This window comes from Callospermophilus lateralis, chromosome 15 (assembly GCF_048772815.1).
Source record: "Callospermophilus lateralis isolate mCalLat2 chromosome 15, mCalLat2.hap1, whole genome shotgun sequence".
NCBI classification, from domain to species: domain Eukaryota; kingdom Metazoa; phylum Chordata; class Mammalia; order Rodentia; family Sciuridae; genus Callospermophilus; species Callospermophilus lateralis.
In genome coordinates this window covers 41599018-41620467 of record NC_135319.1, presented here as the reverse complement: position 1 = coordinate 41620467, position 21450 = coordinate 41599018, and the positions used below count along the sequence as shown (strand labels likewise).

The window sequence follows — 21450 nt, the reverse complement described above, 5'->3', positions numbered from 1 at the left end:
TGGCTCAGTGGTTAAAACGCCCCTGGGTTCAGTCCCCAGAGAAAGAAAGAAAGGAGGGGGGAGAATGTTGGCTTGAACTGTAGTTCAGTGGTAGAGTACTTACCTACTATGTATGAGACCCAGCACCACAAAAAAACAAGAGAGAAAAAGATATCCTTTGGGTATCAAGGCAAAAAGAGCATTACAACATTTAAGTGAAATAAAATTAGGCTTTGTCAGCAAGACTTTATTCCAAAGACAATAAATCCAAAATATTAAAAAACAGAAAATGGGAGCTGGGGTCCTGGCTCAGAGGTAGAGCACTTGCCTAGCGTGTGAGGAACTGGGTTCGATCCTCAGCACCACATAAAAATAAAATAAAGATATTGTGTCCACCTATAACTAAAAAAATGAAAATGTAGGCAAGGTTATTATATTCCATAAATTGGGGGGGGGGGGCAGGGAAGGATTGAACCCAGAGACACTTAACCATTGAACCACATTACATTATAAAGTGCTCATATTCGGGCTGGGGTTGTGGCTCAGTGGTAGAGTGCTTGCCTAGCATGCACAAGGCACTGGGTTCAATTCCCAGCACAACATAAAACAAATAAACAAAATAAATATATTGTGTAAATAAAGTGATCATATTCAATGCTTCCTTAAATGAAACAATATGTAATTTAAATCATGTAATTTAAAGCACATAAATTTTCCAGATTAATATGTATTACGACCCTGCAAATACTCATGTCTTTTGGCCCAGCAACTTTTTCCAGGAATCTATTCTAAGTAAACAATCTTGTCCTGTAGAATCTGGAGAAAAATGTATGCATACAGATGTCCATATTATCAAAGATGATATCATATACTAAAAGCTATCTTAAAAACTAGAAACTAATGAGACTAGGGATATAGTTCAGTTGGTACAGTGCTTGCCTTGCATGCACAAGGCCCTGGGTTCAATCTCCAGCTCTGCCAAAAAAAAAACAAAACAAAACTAGAAACTACTTTTATGTACCACATGATAATTTGGTCAAGGACAAACTGCATATGGTGGTACCTTAAGATTATAATAAAGTGAATAAATTTCTATCACCTAGTAACTGAGTAGCCATCATGATGCTGCAAATTATTACGTACATGCTTTTAGTAATACTGGAGTAAACAAACCTACTGCATATACAATTATACATAGTATATAAAAACTGATAATGATAATAAATGACTATTTACTTGTTCATATTTTCTATACTTATGAGTGTACTCCTTCTACTTATTAAAAAAATAATGTTAACTGTAAAACAGGCAGGTCCTTAAGGAGGGATTCCAGAAGGCACTTGTTATAATAGGAGATGACAGTTCCAACTGTTATTGCCCCTGAAGACCTTTCAGTGGGACAAGATGGGGAAATGAAAGACAATGATGTTGATAATTCTGATTCTGTGTAAGCCTAGGCTAATATATTTGTGTCTTAGTTTTCAACAATAAAAAAGCTTAAAAGTGAAAAAAAAAAAAATTTAAGTAGCCTATACCATATAGCCTAGGTGTGTAGAACTTCATACCACTAGGTTTATGCACATACATTCTATTATGCTCACACAATGCCAAAATCACCTAAAGACACATCTGTCAAGCTGGGGATATAGCTCTGTGGGTAGAGTGCTTGCCTTGCATGCACAAGTCCCTAGGTTCAATCCCCAGCATCACCATCAAAAAAAAAAAAAAAAAAAAAAAAAAAGGCTATAAAGACACATCTGTCAAAAACATATCTCTGTCATTAAGTGACATAAGACTGTGCTACAAATATATAAACAATAAATGCAGGGAAACTTAGAGAAGACACATTCAAATTTAACTGTGAATTATTTCCATAATAGAATTATACTTTATTTTCCCAAACTGCCTACCACATGTATAAATTAGTTGAAGAAGAAAAGAAAAATCCTAACATTTTATATTTTAAAAATTATTTCAAATGTTTTGTAGCTTGCTTTTGTCTATGATATTACCATTCCCTAGTACCTCAAGCTAATGAGTATTGATCCTATTCCCTAAGGTTTAAGAATAATCTTTACATATCAGTGTATAAGGAAAAGGGGGGAAAAGTGAAATCTTACAGAATCTGACATACAGATGCCTTCACACAAACACATTCCAAAAGTACTTAGGTCTTCAATGGAGTACCAAAAATAAGATCAACAGACATAAGAATAATACAGAGAGGTAAGTTACAAAGAATGAGAAACCTTTAGAATGGCACACCACAGAGTTACTGCAATCTCTACAATTCAACTGTATGTTGAAAGGGAAGCAAATGTTGAGAGGATCAAAACTCTATTCTGGAGAAACTCTCCAAAGCTAGACAAACTTTCCAAAGCTAAACAAACTTTCCAAAGCTAAACAAATTCACAATCAAAAAAAAAAAAAAAGAGAATTATTTTGAGTAATTTAGAATTCTTCCAGGGTTAAGAGTCTTTCTAAATGTTCTAATCAAAGATTTTAGCTGACCTTTGGAGAAAAAAAATTCCATCTCTAATACTTTATGTATGTACATATGTGACTACATGACCAATATGATTTTGCAACATGTACACTCAGAAAAATGAGAAATTATATTCCATCTATGTATAGAATATCAAAATGCATAAATGCATTCTAATTTCATGTATAACTAATTAAACCAAATAATTTTTTTAAATCACTGTAATAATTCATCTGGAGCTCAAATTTAGACACAGTGCAGATCATTTTGATGAGTAATTCTAATATCCTACAACTAGAAAATTCTGCCAAACAAAAGATTTACCTTTCCTGAAACTGATTCTCCATCATAGAAGAGATAGTGTTTTTCCACCTTGCCATCTTCAGTTTTCATTTCTGCCATTTTCCTGGTTTCTCCATCATTAAGGACAACATCAATCTCACAAATGGGACCAAAAAAGCCTCCAAGAAAACTCTGAAATAAAATTAAAATGCTCATAATTATCATATGCAGCCAGTCACAACATTTTAAATTCAAATTTTATTACACCATTGACCTACAGTTAGACTACAAATCTGTGAGTTCACAAGCTTCATCAAATTCTACATCAAAACTTTACAAACTGAATATAATAATGTGTAAATAGTGAACAGTACTGTACTATATACTTTTTAAAGTCAGATTAAAAGATTTCATTTTATAGGTTTTTTTATCACCAAAAAGGAAAAAAATAAACAATTAAATATGTTATAATTTCAATCATTTCCATAGGTAACCATTATAAATAATCAAATACTAGCATAGTAGAACTGTAAGAATTCTTTTTTTGGCAGGGTGGGGGTGGGGTACCAGGGATTGAACTCAGGAAAACTTGACCACTGAGCCATATCCCCAGCCCTATATCGTATTTTATTTAGAGATAGAGTCTCACTGAGTTGCTTAGCTTCACCATTGCTGAGGCTGGCTTTGAACCTGAGATCCTCCTTTCTCAGCCTCCTGAGCCGCTGCAATCAATTATAGGCGTGCGCCACGAGCCCAGCCATCTTAACATCTTAAGTTTGAAAAATTAACTTTTATTAAACCTCTATGAGGAGTTTTCATGAGAGCAGAATTTGCATAATCCAAATTACTTCTAAAAAGCTGAAATGAATTATTATAATGTACCACTTACAATAAAATCTACTGCTATATTAGGTCTAAACAGGATGTGTTACATTATAGAAGCCCTTTGAGTAAAACTGGCTCTAGGGGCTGGGGTTGTGGCTCAGTGGTAAAGAGCTTGCCTAGCATATGTGAGGCACTGGGATTGATCCCTGGCACTACATAAAAATAAAAACAAATAAAATAAAGGAATTGTGTCCACCTAATACTAAAAATATGTGTGTGTGTGTGTGTGTGTGTGTGTGTGTGTAAAAGCTGGCTCTGAGGAAACCAATGAAATTTCTCCAATTTATACAAGCCTTATTCTGTAAATCCTCGATATGACAGAACTATAAAGAACAAAAATCAATTGCTTATCAATGCCAAAACATATTAGTTGGTAATAATCAAGTAATATGAACAGAATCCATTAGTAACTATAGTATAGGATATAATTAAAATTATTTTTGTCACCAGGCACATTGGTGAAGGCCTCTACCCTCAGCGACTTGAAAGGCTGAGGCAGGGGGTTCACAAGCTCAAGGGAAGCATCAGAAACATAGCAAGACCCTTAGAAAGACCTTGTCTCAAAAGAAAAAAGAAAAAGACTGGGGATGTAGTTCAGTGATAAAGCACCCCTAGGTTCAATTCCCCAGTACCAAAACAAACAAGCCAAAAATTATTTTGTCACTAAGGAAAGCCAGTCTTCTAGTCTATTTTTGTTTTTTTGGTTTTTTTTAATTTACAAGATAATAGTCTTCTATCATGTACTATATCCCTTCTTAACTTACCCTATACAACAAGCAGGGTAGTCTTTAAAAAACATAAATTTGATCATAGCATTTCCTGTTTATAAAATATTTCCATGGGCTGGTGAACTTATAAATTGGAACTACTTTAGGAAATAGTTTGGCATGATCTAATAAAGCTGAAGATCATCCCATAACCCAACAATTCCATCCCTGAATATATTCCTAAACAGAAACTTACAGGAGACAAATATGTTTATAACAGCCTCCAATGGAAACAATCCAAATATCTATCAACAGCAACAGCAACAAAAAAAAGTTGAATGAAAGAGTCCAAGAGGCCACACAGGAGAATACATTCTGTTTCGATCTCATATACATATAAGTCAAAAACATGTAATGTACATTGTAATATTAGAAGTTAAGAAGTGGGAGGAAGAATAAAATAAGTGGGGTGCTAGTACTGTTCTCTGTTCTGAGCACTTGACAAACAGGCATGTACACTTTATGAAATTCATCAAGATATATCCTTATACATAATGTTAACTTCAATAGTACACATACACACATTGCATCCTGTAACATCTTACATATATCTAGCTCTATACATCTCTTGAGTTACATCAGCCTCAAATGATCTTAAGATTTTTCTGCAAAAGTTCATCACATTTGCCAAATTCTTTGTCCTAGAGTCAAGCAAAGTACCTTAACCTAACTCATCCTTTTAGTTTGAGTCATTTTCATAAGACTCTCCCTAACTCCCTAATCCAAACTGGATTCTCCAAAGTTAGGTGTCGCAAGGTTGACTTTACTGCCTGACACTCCTACTACACTGTAAACTATGTGAGGACACCATATCCTTTATTCCTCACTGAAGAGACAGGACCTAGAGCAGCAGTGGCAGTTAATAGAAGGCACTGAAATACCTATTGGAATGTTAAATTTAAACATACACATACCATTCTAATAATAGGGAAAAAATTGACTATACAAAAGAAGTTGGATGATATCTAGAATAGGTGGTAATGCCAGCCCTTTCCCAGCAAATTAGCACTGGTCTAATAGCGAAGCCTAGAGCATGGAACTCAAGCACAGACAAGGTCAGCTCTGTCCTGAGGTGGCCAGGGAATGGCAAGCAAGATAATGAGCCTCCAAAAGGCTTTGTAGGTCACAAATGATACTATGATCAAATTTTGAGACAGTGTTTTCCCAAAATGTGGACTTGCTTCTTTGTTTTCATTACTCCTATATTAAAAGGGTGGGCTTATAATTTCAAGAAACTACAAGAATTACCAAATTAGTGTTTTTGATATATTCCAAATAGCAAATTTTCTTTTTTTTTAAATATTTTTTTTAGTTGTAGATGAACACAATACCTTTATTTATTTATCTTTATGTGGTGCTGAGGACTGAACCCAGTGCCTCACACACGCTAGGCAAGCCCCCTACCACTAAGCTACAACCCCCCATCCCCCCAAATTTTCTTTTTAACGTGATGTTTTAGTCTTTTCTGGGAACAACAAACTCAAAATTTTTATCAGAAAACTACAATGAACTAATTTAGAGAGAATGAAAAACTTCAATGATAGGTTACCTGCATTATCTATTCCTAGTTAGTGTTCACACTCCAAGTCTTAAAACTCAAAACCTACTCAAAAATGGCAAATTTTAAAATACTACATGTTCTCCTAAGAGAAGACTACAGATAAGATGTACAACAGTTTGGAGGGGAAGGGGGCTGGGGTTTGGCTCAGTGGTAGAGAGCTTGCCTAGCATGCATGAGGCACTGGGTTCGATTCTCAGCACCACATACAAATAAATAAAAAAAATAAAGGTCCATCAACAACTTAAAATTTTTTTTTTTTAAAAGATGTACAACAGTTCAAAATCAATCCACTAATTATTAACTATGTGCACTATTAACCACTGAGCCAACAAGAGAGGAGACTACTGCGGATAGATAACTTATGAAAGGATAAAAGCAACATCTCCAAGTAGCTATTTTAATTGGGGAAACAAAGTCAGGTGCAGAAAAAGAGAACACCAATTGGCAGTGAGGGTAAGAAGAAAATGAGTTCTTCTCCCTTGTGACACCCACAACATCAATTCATTTGAGTTACAAAATTAAGGCAGAAATATTAATTTTTAACCCGACACTTATCAAAGCTACTTCAAGGAAAAGTAAATTGTGAAAACTATAAAAACTGTCTTCTAACAGTTTTTTATAACATTATATATTATTTTAATATTTAACAGAGCTGCACTTGGTATTTGAAAAATAATAAAAATCAAATAATCAAAAATTAAATACAATTTTGGCTGGGCACAGTTTCACATGCTTATAATCCCAGCAGCTCGGGAGGCTGAAAAGAGAGGATAGTGAGTTCAAAGCCAGCCTCAGCAAAAGTGGGGCATTAAGCAACTCAGTGAAACCCTGTCTCTAAATAAAATACAAAATATGGCTGGGACCGTGGCTCAGTGATCGAGTGTCCCTGAGTACTATCCCCAGTTCCCCCTCCCAAAATAAATAAAAACAATTTTGGCAAAATTAAAATCAGTGCTAATTAAAATTGCCAAAAGACTTAGTTTTAGAAAACCACACAATTAATAATCATACACAAAAAGTCTTGTCCTGATACCAATCCTTAAAAATTAAAAATTCCTAGGCATTAAAAATACATGCAGCTAGGCATGGTATCGTACACCTGTAATCCCAGTTTGGGAGGGTGAGACAGGAGGATTGCAAGTTCAAGACCAGCCTTAGCAAATTATTGAGGCTCTCAGGATTTAGTGAGATCCTGTCTCAAAATTTAAAAAGTAAAATAAAAATAAAAATATCTGTGGATGTGGCTCAGTGGTTAAACAATCCTGAGTGCATTTCCAATACCAAAAGAAGAAAAAGAAAAACCTAGGTGTCATGTACTACATTATTTTCTGTATGCATTAAATATTTCAGAACTAAAAATGAAAAAAAAAAAAAAAAACAGACTTCCTTCTCAATACAATTAAAAAAAGTTAAAATGGGGATGGGGTTGTGGCTCAGTGGTAAAGCACTTGCCTCGCATGTGTGAGGCACTGGGTGCAATCCTCAGCACCACATTTAAACAAATAAATAAATAAAGGTCCATCAATAAATAATAAAACATTTTTTAAAAGTTAAAATGGTGAGGAATCAGAAGGTATAACAAGGGGCTGGGGTTGTGACTCAGTGGTACAACGCTCACCTCACACTTGTGAGACCCTGGGTTCGATCCTTAGTACCACATAAAAATAAATAAGTGAAATAAAGGTATTGTGTCCAACAACTACAACTTAAAAAAAAAAAAAAAAAAAAAAAGGTATAACAAAAAATAGGATATGCCAAAGAGTTAGGTTGGGCATTTTAACAAGTTAACTATGCCATAAGATTTTAGCATTGGGTTAACATACAGCTTTTTTTTTTAAATATTGGGACATATCAAAAATGAACCTATAGTTTTACTCAAAAGAACACTCCAAAAAAGTATTATATTTCACAAGTCAACAATCGAAAAAAAAACTGAGAAAAGAACTTGTCTTTTTTGTTTTCTAAAAGCCGTTGAAAGTAAAAGATTCTTTACCCAAGGTCTTGGTTTTATTTTATTTCAAGATTATATATTCTCACATTTCAAATAAAAAGTCATGATATTTAATTCTAATTATTCACAATCAAATTATAATACTTCTGATATGTTAAAGAGAAAGTAAAATACAAGAAAGGAAGGGAATAAAAATTGTAAAAACAGCCCAATGCAGTGGTGCACACATGTAATCCCAGCAACTTTAGGGAGGCTGAGGTAAGCAGATTGAAAGTTCAAAGCCAGCCTCAGCAACTTAGGGAGGCCCTAGGTAACTTAGCAAGACCCTGTTTCAAAATTAAAAAATTTTAAAAAGGGCAGGGGATGTGGCTCAATCCCCAGTATAAAAATAGGAAAAAGAAAATGTAATAAAAAGGATACTTTACACTTGCTGAAATAACAGAAGGCAGTTTTGAAAGAATACTATTGAGATCTTCTGTCAAAGATAACTTCAAGTGAGCAATAGGAGTATGAGATTTTTAGATTGGGGATATGGCTCAGTGGCAGAGCACTTGTCTTTACAAGTATCCCCAGAAAAGAATGTTCAAGAACAATACTACACAATTAATAATACAAGTTAAAACTCTTAGGGCTAAGGCTGGGGTTGTGGTTCAGTGCTAGAGCGCTTGCCTAGGCACTGGAGTTCGATTCTCAGCATCATATATAAATGAATAAAATAAAGTCCAATGACAATTAAAAAAAATATTAAAAACAAAAAAACTCTTAGGGCTAGTAATGTAGCTCAATGGGAGAGGCTTGCCTAGCACATGTGAGGCCCTGGGCTCAATCCCCAGTATCAGCAAAACAAAAAAGAAAATAATAAAACTTCTAGGTCACTTTTAAATACCTAAACTGCAATATATTACTAGTAAAACATTATAGCGATTGTTTTCAGTTTTCTAATCTTACCTAAACCTCATATTAATCACTAACTTTGGGTTAATTTAAGATTTTTCATACAATGTGTAAACCCCACATTAAGCATTACCATGTAGCAAAATTACATGTGGATACATAAAAGACATTTTTTAGTCCTAATAGAACAAAGTGCACCAAGACCGGTGGATGAAATGTAGATCAAGGTGAAGTGGAAGGGAGACTCTCAAAATTTATTTGCTTAGCCTACACACAATGAAACAGCATATTTTCACACATACATTTGTGCCATTTCAACGTTTCAAAGTTTTACAATTTCATTTGTTTGACAAGTAACTTGAAAATAAACCTGTTCTTTAACATATCGCAGAAAGCTTAGTAAAAGCACTAATTACACATATAAGCAAAAAATTGGAGAGCTTTATAAAGTTTTCTTTTCAAATTATAATCAGAGAAGGCTTCCCCAACTCCCTGACTAGGTGAAGTCCTCCAGTAATTCCTTCTCAGTATTTATCACAACTGTAATTTCCACGTTAAACAATCAGTTTACACAAATTAATGTTTACCCTTAGACTGTATGCTAAAAGAAAGCAAGCAGTTTTGTTTATGGCCCTTGGACAATAAATGAAAGGAAAAAAAAAACTCCAAAAATTAATACATCTTTTTTTTCTTTACATGAAAGCAAAGCAATTTCTGACTTTAGAAGTTATTTATTCAAAGTAACTTAAAAAAAAAAAAAACTGGCTTGACCGTTAGCCAAAAGTTTCAGTTTATTTAAAAAGCAAGCTTTGGGAAAGGAGGTAGGATACGGAAAGCACACAGTAGGCACTCAAAGCATGCAGAGCAAATGAAACGAATAAACGAATGCTACCGTAAAATGAGCCCAATGAGATCCAATCTAGAGGAGGCTGCCGACACTCAAAGTTAACCACCACCGTGCCCACGTTTGTGCTTCCCACAAACTGGGGTTAGAAAACTGATTTCCCTCCCTCCTCTGCTTCCTAGGCCATTTCAACATCCCGAAGCGTTAAGTTAAAGAAACGGCTTAGGGAAGGAAACGAAGTCAACGCTGAAATCCGCGGACACGAAACTCAGTGTTCGGAGTTAAAAACGTCACCCCATTCAGACACCCCTTTCTCTCCCATTCTACAAGTGTCAACATCCACCCTCAAGTAGGGTCATGAAATCACAGAGTCACCGTATCCAGGATAAAAAATAAGGGAGTTTATCAAGCTCATAAGAGAGTGACCAAGTCCACCAGAGTCCGGAACTGGGGGACGCTGGGTCACCCAACCTGCATGGAAGCGAGGTTGCCGGGGAGGAGCGCAGGGACCTGCTACCTTGGGCGGGGAGGCGGCCGCGGGCCCCCGCAGGGGCGGGGTCCGGGTGCCCAGCCAGGGCCCCCACAGCCGGTCGAGGAACGCCGGCAGAGGCTCCGACATGGCCAGGAGAGGCACGGCCGCCTGCCGGTCCTCGGGCCTCGTCGAGACCGGGAAGAGGCGGCGCCGCTCGCACTCCCCCGAACCCGGGGTAGCCGGACAGGCCTAACCTGCTCCCGGCTCCCCGCCCGCCCCTTCCTTACGCTACGCCGCGCCCGCCGTTGGCTGTCGCGCCGCGCGCTCCGGGCTGAAGGCGGGAGACTAGCGCACCGGCCGCCGCGCACTCACCATTGTCAGCACTGCCGCCGCCGCCGCGTCCCCGCCACTTCACTCCTCTTCTCTCAGGAGAACTCCCAGCCCCGGCTCCCTCCACCCGGCGCCCCGTCACGTGACCTCCAGCCGCCCGCCGCACGTGACCACCCCCTTCCTTTACTCCCCTCCCCCTGCACCGGCGCCTCTCCCGGCCTCCCTCCGCCGGCCTGGCCCTCCAGGAGAGGCCGTTTGAAGGCGGGGCCTGGTGCTCCTTCTTCCAGAGGGTGGGGCGGGGCCACCGCGGATGACGTCGTGTGGGCGGGGCCCGGGTGAGGGTAGGTTTCCCGGTCCTCCTGGCTCGCTGTTCCATCACGTGACTGGCAGTGAGCGGTCGGACTGTTTGGCCACACCCAGTTCCTTTCCCTTGTGGAAGTTTGAGAGACTCGGGAGGCTTCGTGCCTGGCGTTTTCCTTCACTGGGTTCTGGGCCGCCGAGACCAAGGAGAGACCCCGCTTCCCTAGGCCTCGCAAGACACGTGCTGTCTGAATGCGGATTTGACCGGGTCTTCTGGAACAACCCAGCTCCCCATCCTACCCCGGGGCTTCTGAGTTTTGACAACTTATTAATTTCTTGCCTCTGAAGAGACCAATAGGGGAAAAATCTTGAGTACAACATCCGTTGCTTCCTAAATTCCAGCGAGGCTGCGGAAGACTTCTCTGGCTTTAACTGTGTCCTGGTCATTATAAAGTAAGCCTGGAAGATCTCCAGATGAATGAAAAGATGTTCAGAGTCTCAAAACTGTTGAACCACCACAGTGCACTCTATATATAAAATCAAAAAGAAAAAATCATTCCATATAACAAAACAAAAATCAAGAGTGGGAAGAAGGGCCCTAAAGGGAGTGTCATATTTAAAGAATTGAAATCAGAATATGGTCTCCAATAGTTAACAAAAAATAGCTAGAAACTCCACAAATAATTGGAAACCAAGCAATTTGAAATCTCTAGGTCAAAGAAGAGATCAATAGAAGTTTAAAATTAGTTTGATCTAAAAGATATTAGGTAATACAACTTATAAAACTTTGTGGGATGTAGCTGAAGTAGTTCTTATTGGGGGGGTCTGTAGTTTAAATGCTTGTATGTAAAAAAGTGAAAAATCAGTCATCTTTTTCACTAAAACAGGACGCTTTTAAAAAGCAAATTAGCATGCAGATGGAGAAGGTATTAGCTCGATTTTGCTATGCTAAAATTGTGCTTAAAAAGTTTTTTGGTTTTTTTTTTTTTTTTTTTTTTTTAAGAAAAGCTCTTTCATCCAAGGGCTTTGACAAGAGTGCCAAAACACTAAGGAAATGATAGTCTCCTCAAAAGTAATGCTGGGAAAACTGAATATTCATATGGAAAAGAATAAACTTGGACTCTTATTTTGCACTATGTACAAAAAAATTAAATAGATTAAATCCACAAACATCATTTCTAAACCAAAAAGCTCCTATAATAACACAGGAGGAAAGCCTTGGCCTCGTGACTTTGGACTTAATGATTTCTTGGATATGACACCATATGCACAAGCCAATAAAAGCAAAAACAGCCAAGTAGGACAACATAAAAGTTTAAAACTTTTGTGCATCAAAGACACAATCAAGCCAAGTAAGCCAATCCCAAAAAACCAAAGGCTGAATGTTTTCTCTGATAAATGGATGCTAATCTATAGGGGGGGGGGTGGCATGGGATGAGTGGAAGAAATTTGGATGGGGCAGAGGGGAAAGAGGGATAGGGAGGGCTGAGTAGGATAGGAAAGTTGGTGGAATGAGACAGACATCATTATCCTAGGTTCATGTATGATTGCATGAATGGTGTGACCCTGCTTTGTGTACAATCAGAGAAGTGAAAAATTGTGCTGTATTTGTGTACAGTGAATGGAAGCATTCTGCTGTCAGGTATAACTGGAACAAGCAAATTAAAAAAAAAAAATTTAAAAGGACACTAATCAATAGAATGAAAAGGTAACTTATGGAATAGGAAAGAGAAATTGTACATATATTTTTTGATATATGTAAGGAACTCTTCTGTGTCTCATTTCATTCATTAACCATAATGTTATTTTTTTGGTTGTTTTTTTTTTTAGTGTGTGTGTGTTACCTAGGAACTATCTGTCAGGGCCTCACACATGCTGGGTGAGTGCTCCAGCCCAATCATGAATTTCAAATGTATTTATTTTGTTCTATGTATCAATACTTTGGTCCTTTTCATTGCTTAGGAGTATCCTACTGTGTGAACCAACCACAGAACATTTACCTATTTTCTCATTAATGGACATCTGTTTTCACCAGTTTTTTTTTTCCCTATTGTGAATAAATGGCTATTAACATTCATGTACAAATGTTTCTTCAATATAACAAAATGGAATTTCTGGGGAGGATAGGAATACATTTAATTTTATAAGAAATTTTACAGGGGAGGTACCTCAGTGATGGGCACTTGCCTAGCATGCACAACCATCTGGGTTCAATCCCCAGTATTAGGGAAAAAAAAGAACGAAACAATCAATCATTATTTTTCAAATGGTTGTGCCGATTTACCCCAAATCAGCAGTGTATGAAAATTAAATATCTCTACATCTGCATTTAGTGTTGTCATTATTTTCAATATCATCATTCTTGGATATAATTATCTTGCTGTGATTTTAATTTGCATTTTCTTAATAATCAATGATATTGAGCTCTTTTTCATGCTTATGAACCTCCCTTTGTGAAGTGTCTATCAAGACTTTGACAATTTTTATTTGGGATATTTGTTTTCTTGTTATTGAGTTATAGTTTATTAAGCATTTTTGATACAAGTCCTATATCATGTATTAATTGCAAATATTTTCTCCTAGTCTGTCGCTCACCTATTTGTTTTCCTAACAATATTTATTGATGACTCAAGAATTTTTGACTTTTACATTTAGGTGTGTGATCCATCCCAAATTAAATTTCGCAAATAGTGTAAAATAATATTTGAGGGCTTGAGTCCAAGTGGTTCCAAAACCATTTTTGTTGTTGTTGTTTTGTTGTTGTTTGTTTTGTTTTTGTTTTAGGAGGGTTTGTTGTTGTTTTAATGAATCATCTAATTTTTTTTTCACAATACCATTATTTATTTATTTATTTATTTTTTTTTTAATGTGGTGCTGAGGATCAAACCCAGTGCCACACATGTGCTAGGCAAGCACTCTACCACTGAGCTACAACCCCAGCCCATGCTTTTTGTTTTTGTTTCCGGTACTGAAGATTAAACCCAGGTGTGTGCTTTGCCACTAAGCTACATCCCTATCCCTTTTTACTTTTTATTTTGAAACAAGTTCTCACTAAATTGCCCAAGCCATCCTCAAACTTGGGATCCCCCTGCCTCCCACCTCTCAAGTGGCCAGGATTACTACCATGTGCCACTGTGCTCAGCTTAGCACCATTTGTTTAAAATACTTTCCTTTCCCATTTAATTGCTTGATGTCTGTCAAAAATCTACTGAATATATAATGATGGGTCTATTTCTGGACTTTGATTCTGTTACATTGATCTTTTTGTTTCTTTATGCAATGTCATACTCTCTTGATAAGTAAAGTTTTGTAGTAAGCTTTGTACTTAGGAAATGTAACTACTCCAACTTATTCTTTTTCAAGAATGATTTGGTTATTCTAAGTTCTTTGTATGTCATTATACATTTTTGAATTGTCAGTACACTTCTACCTCCACCCTGCCCCTCCCCCCCCCCAAAAAAAAATATCTGCTGTGAGTTTGGTTGGGATTGAGTTGAGTCCATGGCTTCACTGGGGTTCTTAAAATGAAAATCGGTACCTTAACAATGTTGGACCTACCAATCCATGAACATTGTGTATTTCTGTATTTATTTAGGTCTTTTTAAGTTTCTCTCAGCAACATTTTGTAGTTTTCAGTGCCTTATATATCTTTTGCTAAATTTATCTCTCTACCATGCGGCCAGCGCAATGGTTTCATTAATGAGGTTCTTGGCATAAAAGTTAGCTAGCAGAGATCGAAATAAACACACAGACTCAGTTACCTTTTTCTATGACCAGGTCCCAGACGGCTCCCCTCTCTGGTTTGGTCCTCTAACCGCCCGGCAGGGCAGCAAGGATTACTCAGGGCTAGCAGGAGAGAGAGAGAGCGAGCACGCCAGGGAGTAGCCTTTTATTGGGGAGCAAGAAATTCAGGGGATAATTCCATCCAATGAAGGTTGAAGGGGGGCTGCACTCCAAGGTCAGGGTCAGTGATTGGGCCTCCGGGGTCAGTGGTCAGTAACACCCCTACACGGACAGGTTCTCTCAACAGGAGAGGGCCGGGAAAGCTCCGACACAGCCAGAGCGCCTCAGACCCTGACCGGGAGTCACCCAGTCACGTGTGAGAATGGCTCCCGACATATCTCTAAGCATTTGTATTTTTGGTACTCATAAATGGAATTTAAATTTTCTATTTTTCAATTGTTCATTGTTTGAGCTTATGTGTGTATTTGTGTATGTGTGGTTTTTCTCTCCCCTCTTTTCTTGAATCATCTTTGTTTTTTTAATTTTATTTATTTAGGTACTGGGGATTGAAACCAAGGGCCCTTAATCACTAAGCCACATCCCCAGCCCTTGTTATTTTTTATTTTGAAACACAGTCTCACTAAGTTGCTTAGCACCTCACTAAGGCTAGTCTTAAACTTGCTGTCCTCCTGCCTCAGCCTTCTGAGTCACTGAGATTACAGGTATGTGCCACCATTCCTGGTTTTTCCTTCAATCTTCTGCTAATCACATATTGGTTTTTCTGAATTATTAGTTTCTTATTTTTCCTATTTTCTGGCTTTTTATTCTCCCTTCTACATGATTTTTCTAATTTCATGATCCAAACCCTGTAATGACTTTTATTCTGTATTATGAAAGCCATCTTCTAATACGGTCCTCAATGACTTTGCCTTCCAGTATTTACACCATCATATAATCACTTCTCAAATTCTGTCAGGGTTGCTTTATGTAACCAACAGAATAAGGTGGAAGGGATGATGTGCAACTTCTAAGGCAGCTTCTGGCTTACTTTCTCTTGGATCACTCATTCCTAGAGAAATCAAGTAGCCCAGGTCATATGGCCCAATGGAGAGGTCCAACTAAGAACTGAGACCGCCTGTGAATAGCAAGTAACGTGAGTGCACCATCTTGGAAACTGACCTTCCTCCCTAATGGTGTCTTCAGATAACCAAAACCCCAGCTGACATCCTGACTGACATTCCATGGAAGACCTCCTTAACAGAACCACCCAAGTAATCTCCCTGATTTCAGATCCACAGAAAGTATGGAAAAAAAAAAAAAGTTTACTGTTTTAAGCCACTAAGATTTTTGGTAATTTATTGCACAGAGCATGTAACTAATGCATATTTTTACATTTTAAATTTCCAAGAGTTCTTTCTTATTCTCTGAAAGTCCTATTTAATTAACATTTTGTCCATGTGAATGTAAAGAAACAAAATATCCAATAATTGACATACAAACATCTAAAAATGTAGATTTGTACATAAGCCACTGATAACAAATTATGTAAGTAGCTGAGATATTTTTTTTTACGATTATTTTTTTTTATGTGGTGCTGAGGATTGAACCCAGTGCCTCATGCATGCCAGGCAAGCGCTCAACCACTGAGCTACAACCCCAGCCAGCTGAGATATTTTGATAATAAAGTTCCTAGCCGGGTGCTGTGGTGCATGCCTGTAATCCCAGTGGTTCAAGAAACTGAGGCAAGAGGATTGCAAGTTCAAAACCAGCCTCAGCAACTTAGCCAGATCCTGTCTCTGAATAAAAAATAAAAGGGGTTGGGGATGTGGTTCAGTGGCTAAGTGCCCCTGGGTTTGATCCCCCATGCTAAAAACATAAATAAATCAAGTTCCTACTTCCCATAGATTAATGATAGATCACACTATACCATTTTATGGTAATAGGACTTACAATTGATAGGACTTCAGTCCAAAAATAATCATAAGTTTGGTGCAAGTGGTTCTCAAGAGGGAAGGGTCTTCTCCTTAGTAGATGTCTGGCAACATCTGGAGACATCCTGATGGTCAGATCTAGGGGCAGGGTGCAACCAAGCAGCTTTGAGTGAGTTTAGAGATCAGGAATGTTGCTAGACATTACACACACATACACACACACCAAAAAAAAAAAAAAAAAAAAAAAGAAAGAAAGAAAAGAAAAAGAAAAAAAGAAACAGGGCAGTCCTCTACAACAAAGGAATATCCTGTCCAAAATGCCAATAATGACTAGGCTAAGAAGCCCTGGTTCAGTAAAAACCTGAGAAGACAAATAGAGTTCTGAAAGATCAATTGTATTAATATTTTAAATAGTGACTCAAACAGTAAAACCAACAACATGCTGAGGAAAGAAAGACAAAACACTCCTGTACAATCAATCATTCCCTCCTCTTTGCTGCCTTGGCGTTTTTGTTTATAATTATTACAGATTTGAAAAATATAACATAAAATGTATTGCAGTTATTTGTTTTTCTTCCATTAAATGATGAGTAGTCTGGACAGTTCATTCCTGGTGGCTTGGTCTTCAATGGGGTTTTGTTGATTATAAAATATCAGAGAAGAAAACTGACTATGAATTAGAGTTACTCAAAAGTACAAATTGAAAGACACCGTCAACCCTACACCTCCCACCCCCACTCAAAAGAATAATTATTTTTTTGTCTTTTTTGGAACTGGCAATGGATCCCAGGGCTTTGTGAATGTGAGACAATTGTCACTGAATTATATCTCAGCCCCTAAAAAGAGAATTCTTAAAATCAGGGTAAGCTGGGAGCAATGGTGCATGCCTATAATCCCAGCAGCCAGAAGGCTGAGACAGGAGGATTGCAAATTCAAAGACAACCTCAGCAATTTAGCAAGGCCTTCAGCAACTCCTAGAGACCCTGTCTCTAAGTAAATATAAAATAGGGCTGGGGATGTGGCTCAATGGTCAAGTGCCCCTAAGTTCAATCCCCCACACCCCAAAATAATAACAACAACAACAGATTTACTAATGGAAAGATCAGGATAGAATTTAACAACTGTCAACTGGGGATGGGGCTCAGTAGTAGAGTGCTCACCTAGCATGTGCAAGGTCCTGAGTTCGATCCCCAGCACCACATATAAATAAATAAAGGTATTGTGTCAACTAAAAAATAATTATTAAAAAAAAAGAATTTAGGGGCTGGGGTTGTAGCTCAGTGGTAGAACGCTTGTCTAGTACATGTGAGGCACTGGGTTGAATCCTCAGCACCACATAAAAATAAATAAATAAAATAAAGGTATTGTGCCCATCTACAACTTAAAACAAAATATTAAAAAAATAAAAAATAAAAAAAATTTTAAAAAAGAATTTAACACCTGTCACTATAAATAAGGTGTTATAAAGATAATTTCTATGAGTTGGGTTTTATGAGAGGCAAACTCAGATGAAGAATAACATGGGGATGTTTATTAGGGTGTGGTCTTAGGGTCAACACCCAAACAGTATTAGAAGGAAGAAGGATTAGGCGGGAATAAATTGAGCTATAGTATAATCACAACAAGGCTTCAGCTGATGCCATAAAGAGTTTGGAAGCTGAGCTATCCTTTCAGAGTTGTTCTAATTGGAGCATGAATTCTGAGCCTTTATTACCCCCACATTGATGAATCTTCGACTGCGACTGCGAGCTAATCAGAGAAGGGACCATGACATTGGATGAGGTGGCTCTCTTCATCAGCCAACCTTCCCAGAAGCTGGAGGAATAAGTCCTCCAGTCCTCAAGAGGAAATCTGAGCAACACAGTCCAGCATCCATACAAGTTCATCCCTGTGCCACTCCAAACCATTTGCTTCATATAAGTTCAGCTCCTTCAAGACACTAGAGGACTCTTTTCCTGGGAAAAACTTAATGAGGGGAAGCTTAGTGGAAGGCAGTGCAGGCTGCTACCTTTGCAGCTCCTATCAAGACTACAGTTAAGCTGGGCATGTGGTACACACCTGTAATCCCAGCAGTCTGGGAGGCAGAGGCAGAAGGATTATGGTTCAAAGCCAGCCTCTACAAAAGTGAGGCATTAAGCAACTCAGTGACACACTGTCTCTAAATAAATTACAAAATAGGGCTGGGGATGTGGCTCAGTAGGCTAGTGCCCCTGAGTTGAATCCCCAGCCCTCACCAGGGGAAAAAAAAAAAAAAAGACTACAGTTGATAGTTGTGTGCCTTGTGACACATGCCTACAATTCCAGTGATTCAGGAGGCTGAGGCAGGAGGATCGCAAATTTCAGAACAGCCTTGGCAATTTAGTGAGGCCCTCAGATTCTGTCTCAAAATATGAAAAGGCTAAGGATGTGTGTCAGTTGTAAAACACCCCTGGTTCCATCCTTAGTGACCCCCTCCACAAAAAAAGCTACGGCTGATACTCATCAAATTTCTCCTCTATTTTAAATGACCTGTTTTTGTTTCTCATCTTGGGTTATCACCTCTGTTTGGTTGGAGGGCTAACCCAGATCTTCAAACATGAGGATCTAAGCTGATGGTTCTTCTCAGACTTGGCTGTGGATTTACCCATTTATCACCTGAACTGGGTAAGGAAGTACTAAAGGAAGCTTCAGTCATCCCCAGAGTGTAAACCCAGTCCATTCTGTTCCCATCGTGTAGCAGTGGCCTTATTTCCCACTCATGATCAGGTCTATAACCCCACCAAGATAGTGACTTTTCTTGACTCATTCATTGACACAAAGAGTTTAAAGTGCCATACTTTAAGCTTAACCACTGAGCCCTTTTTTATATTTTATTTAGAGACAGGGTCTCACTGAGTTGCTTAGGACCTCACTAAGTTTCTGAGGCTGGCTTTGAACTTGTGATCCTCCTTCTTCAGCTTCCGGAGCCCCTGAAATTCAGTAGGACTCTTATGGTGCCCCCCGGTGGAAATATATACCCCAAAGAACCATAACATCTAAATCTGCAAAACAACATTGCAGTGATGGGAAGTGAGGTTTGATGCAAAGTGAACCTCTCCGACTTTCACTCCTTAGTTCTTGGACCCACATAGTCTATCTATTAAGGACACAGTAAAATTTTTGATTTAATATGTACTCTGCATTCTGGAGGTTGGTGTTCCAAGTCAGGTGATGTGGTACGTGATAAAACCAGTGGGTCCCACAGTCATATGCCCAGGGCTGCATCTCCTTTTGTAATGTCATGATGCAATGTTCTATGAAAAATCCTGTTGGTGAATCACTCTGTAATCATTTAGGTATTAATGCGCCAGAGACCCCCTAGGGCAGGAAAGGCAAACCTGTACCTGAAATAGGTCTGTCCCTATGTACAAATCCCTTGAACCTCCTGGATAGTAGGGATCTGTTATAGTCAACTTGCCACCCAGGGCTTTCAGAGATGATACCATATCAGTGGCTCAAAGTGACCTCTGTTGCTAGTATATTGGACATTTGGCAGCATCAAGAGCTAGACGGTCAGTGGGAGCCTCCATTCCTGCCATTTCCATGAGCTCATTGTGACCCATAACAGAGACTGATATCTGTCAAGTCATCTTATCTACCCAATAGTTTACTGCCTCTTCTGCAGTGGCTATTTTCTGATAGGCATTAACATCCAATACAAAAGTCTTCACACGTTGTGACTTTGCTCAATGACCCATACACACATCTTTAACCCAGACTTCTTTCTGTTCAAGGCTCCTGACCAACTGACACAAACATTCACCACTGTCCATGAAACTGCATAGGTATCCCAACCTCTAGCTGCTCTTCTTTCCCCATGTAGGAGATGACCTGGAATAATTCCTGAAACTTGGCCACCGGGAGACTTCCTCCCTTAACTGTTTTTCAAAGTCACTCCTAATGGGTACAGTAGCACAGCTCCCTTCCCTTTTTGGCTTGTTTCTACATCCTAGGCCAATCCATGTGAACAAAGCTTGAGCTCAATTCTACTCTGATGGTTGGTCATAAGGAACCCCATGTATGGCCATGGATGTGAGCTGAGAGGGAGGTGCTGGCACATCATGGGTCCCCATGACACAGGTCTGATCAGGGACTCATGATCCACTGATACAATGGACCACTGTGATGTGACATTCTGGGAAATGTCCTGCCAGTCCGGGTCTTTTTAGTCCACGTTATGACAGGGTGGAAGTATTAGCAACGATTTGGGAAGAGACTGTAAATGTACTCTGGGGCTGATACTAAGAGTAGGTCAACTCTTTCTGATCCTCTTTTTTGGAGATTTATGGGATAGAAAAGCACTTGCCAGATCAGTGACTGCCAACCACATTCCTGCAGCTGTTGCCACTGCTCTAGCTGGCACAGCTGCTGCAGTAGAGCTCATATCTGCCTGGACGTGTGATAGTCTACTGTCACCCTCCAGGAGGCACCTGGATTCTTCATGGCCCAGACTGATGAATTAAATGGAAACACATTGGAGACCAGCATTCCTTTACTCTTTAGGTTTTTAAAGATGCTACTAACCTCTGACATTCCCCTAGGACTGTTTTTGATTTGTTGGCATACAGGGAGAGAGACAGCTTCAGGAGTTTCTTGTTGCTCTTCTCCATTACCATGCCTCCTATTACACAGGTCAAGAAACCAGTGTGGGGGCTGGGGTTGTGGCTCAGTGGTAGAGCGCTCGCCTAGCATGAGTGAGGCACTGGGTTCAATTCCTAGCACCGAAAATAAATAAATAAATAAAGTCTATTGACAGAAAAAAAAAAGAAAGAAAGAAAGAAAGAAAGAAAGCAGTGTGGGAGTTGTGCTAACTACCAAGCATATCCATTTAATGATATATTTAAGGATTAGAAAAATGATCCCTGTGAGCCAGACCTGGGTCAAGATTCCATTTGAGTATCTGACCATCATCCACCCCCATCAACAGGGAAGCCATGATTTAAAGTTTAAATTTAAGACTTTTAGAGAAACATCTGATCAAAAATAATTATTCCCCCAGTTTACAACAAGAGATCCCAGACAGCTTAA

At 38.7% G+C, this 21450-nt stretch overlaps 1 protein-coding gene across 2 annotated transcripts in view; it reads right to left on the bottom strand.

Moving 5' to 3' along the window:
• The window catches only part of Vps26a (VPS26 retromer complex component A), a 35612-nt gene extending 25027 nt beyond the window's left edge, over window positions 1–10585 (bottom strand). Inside the window, exons 1-2 of one of the 2 annotated variants that reach the window (XM_076834687.1) lie at window positions 10493–10585; window positions 2789–2938 (exon numbers count right to left, since the gene is read on the bottom strand). In XM_076834687.1, coding sequence (XP_076690802.1) covers window positions 2789–2938; window positions 10493–10495 — 153 coding nt within the window. In that variant the 5' untranslated portion in view covers window positions 10496–10585. Of the gene's footprint in view, window positions 1–2788; window positions 2939–10492 lie in introns of those variants that run through there. The other variant, XM_076834688.1, reaches the window with a different exon arrangement.
• Between the last annotated feature and the right edge of the window lie 10865 nt (window positions 10586–21450).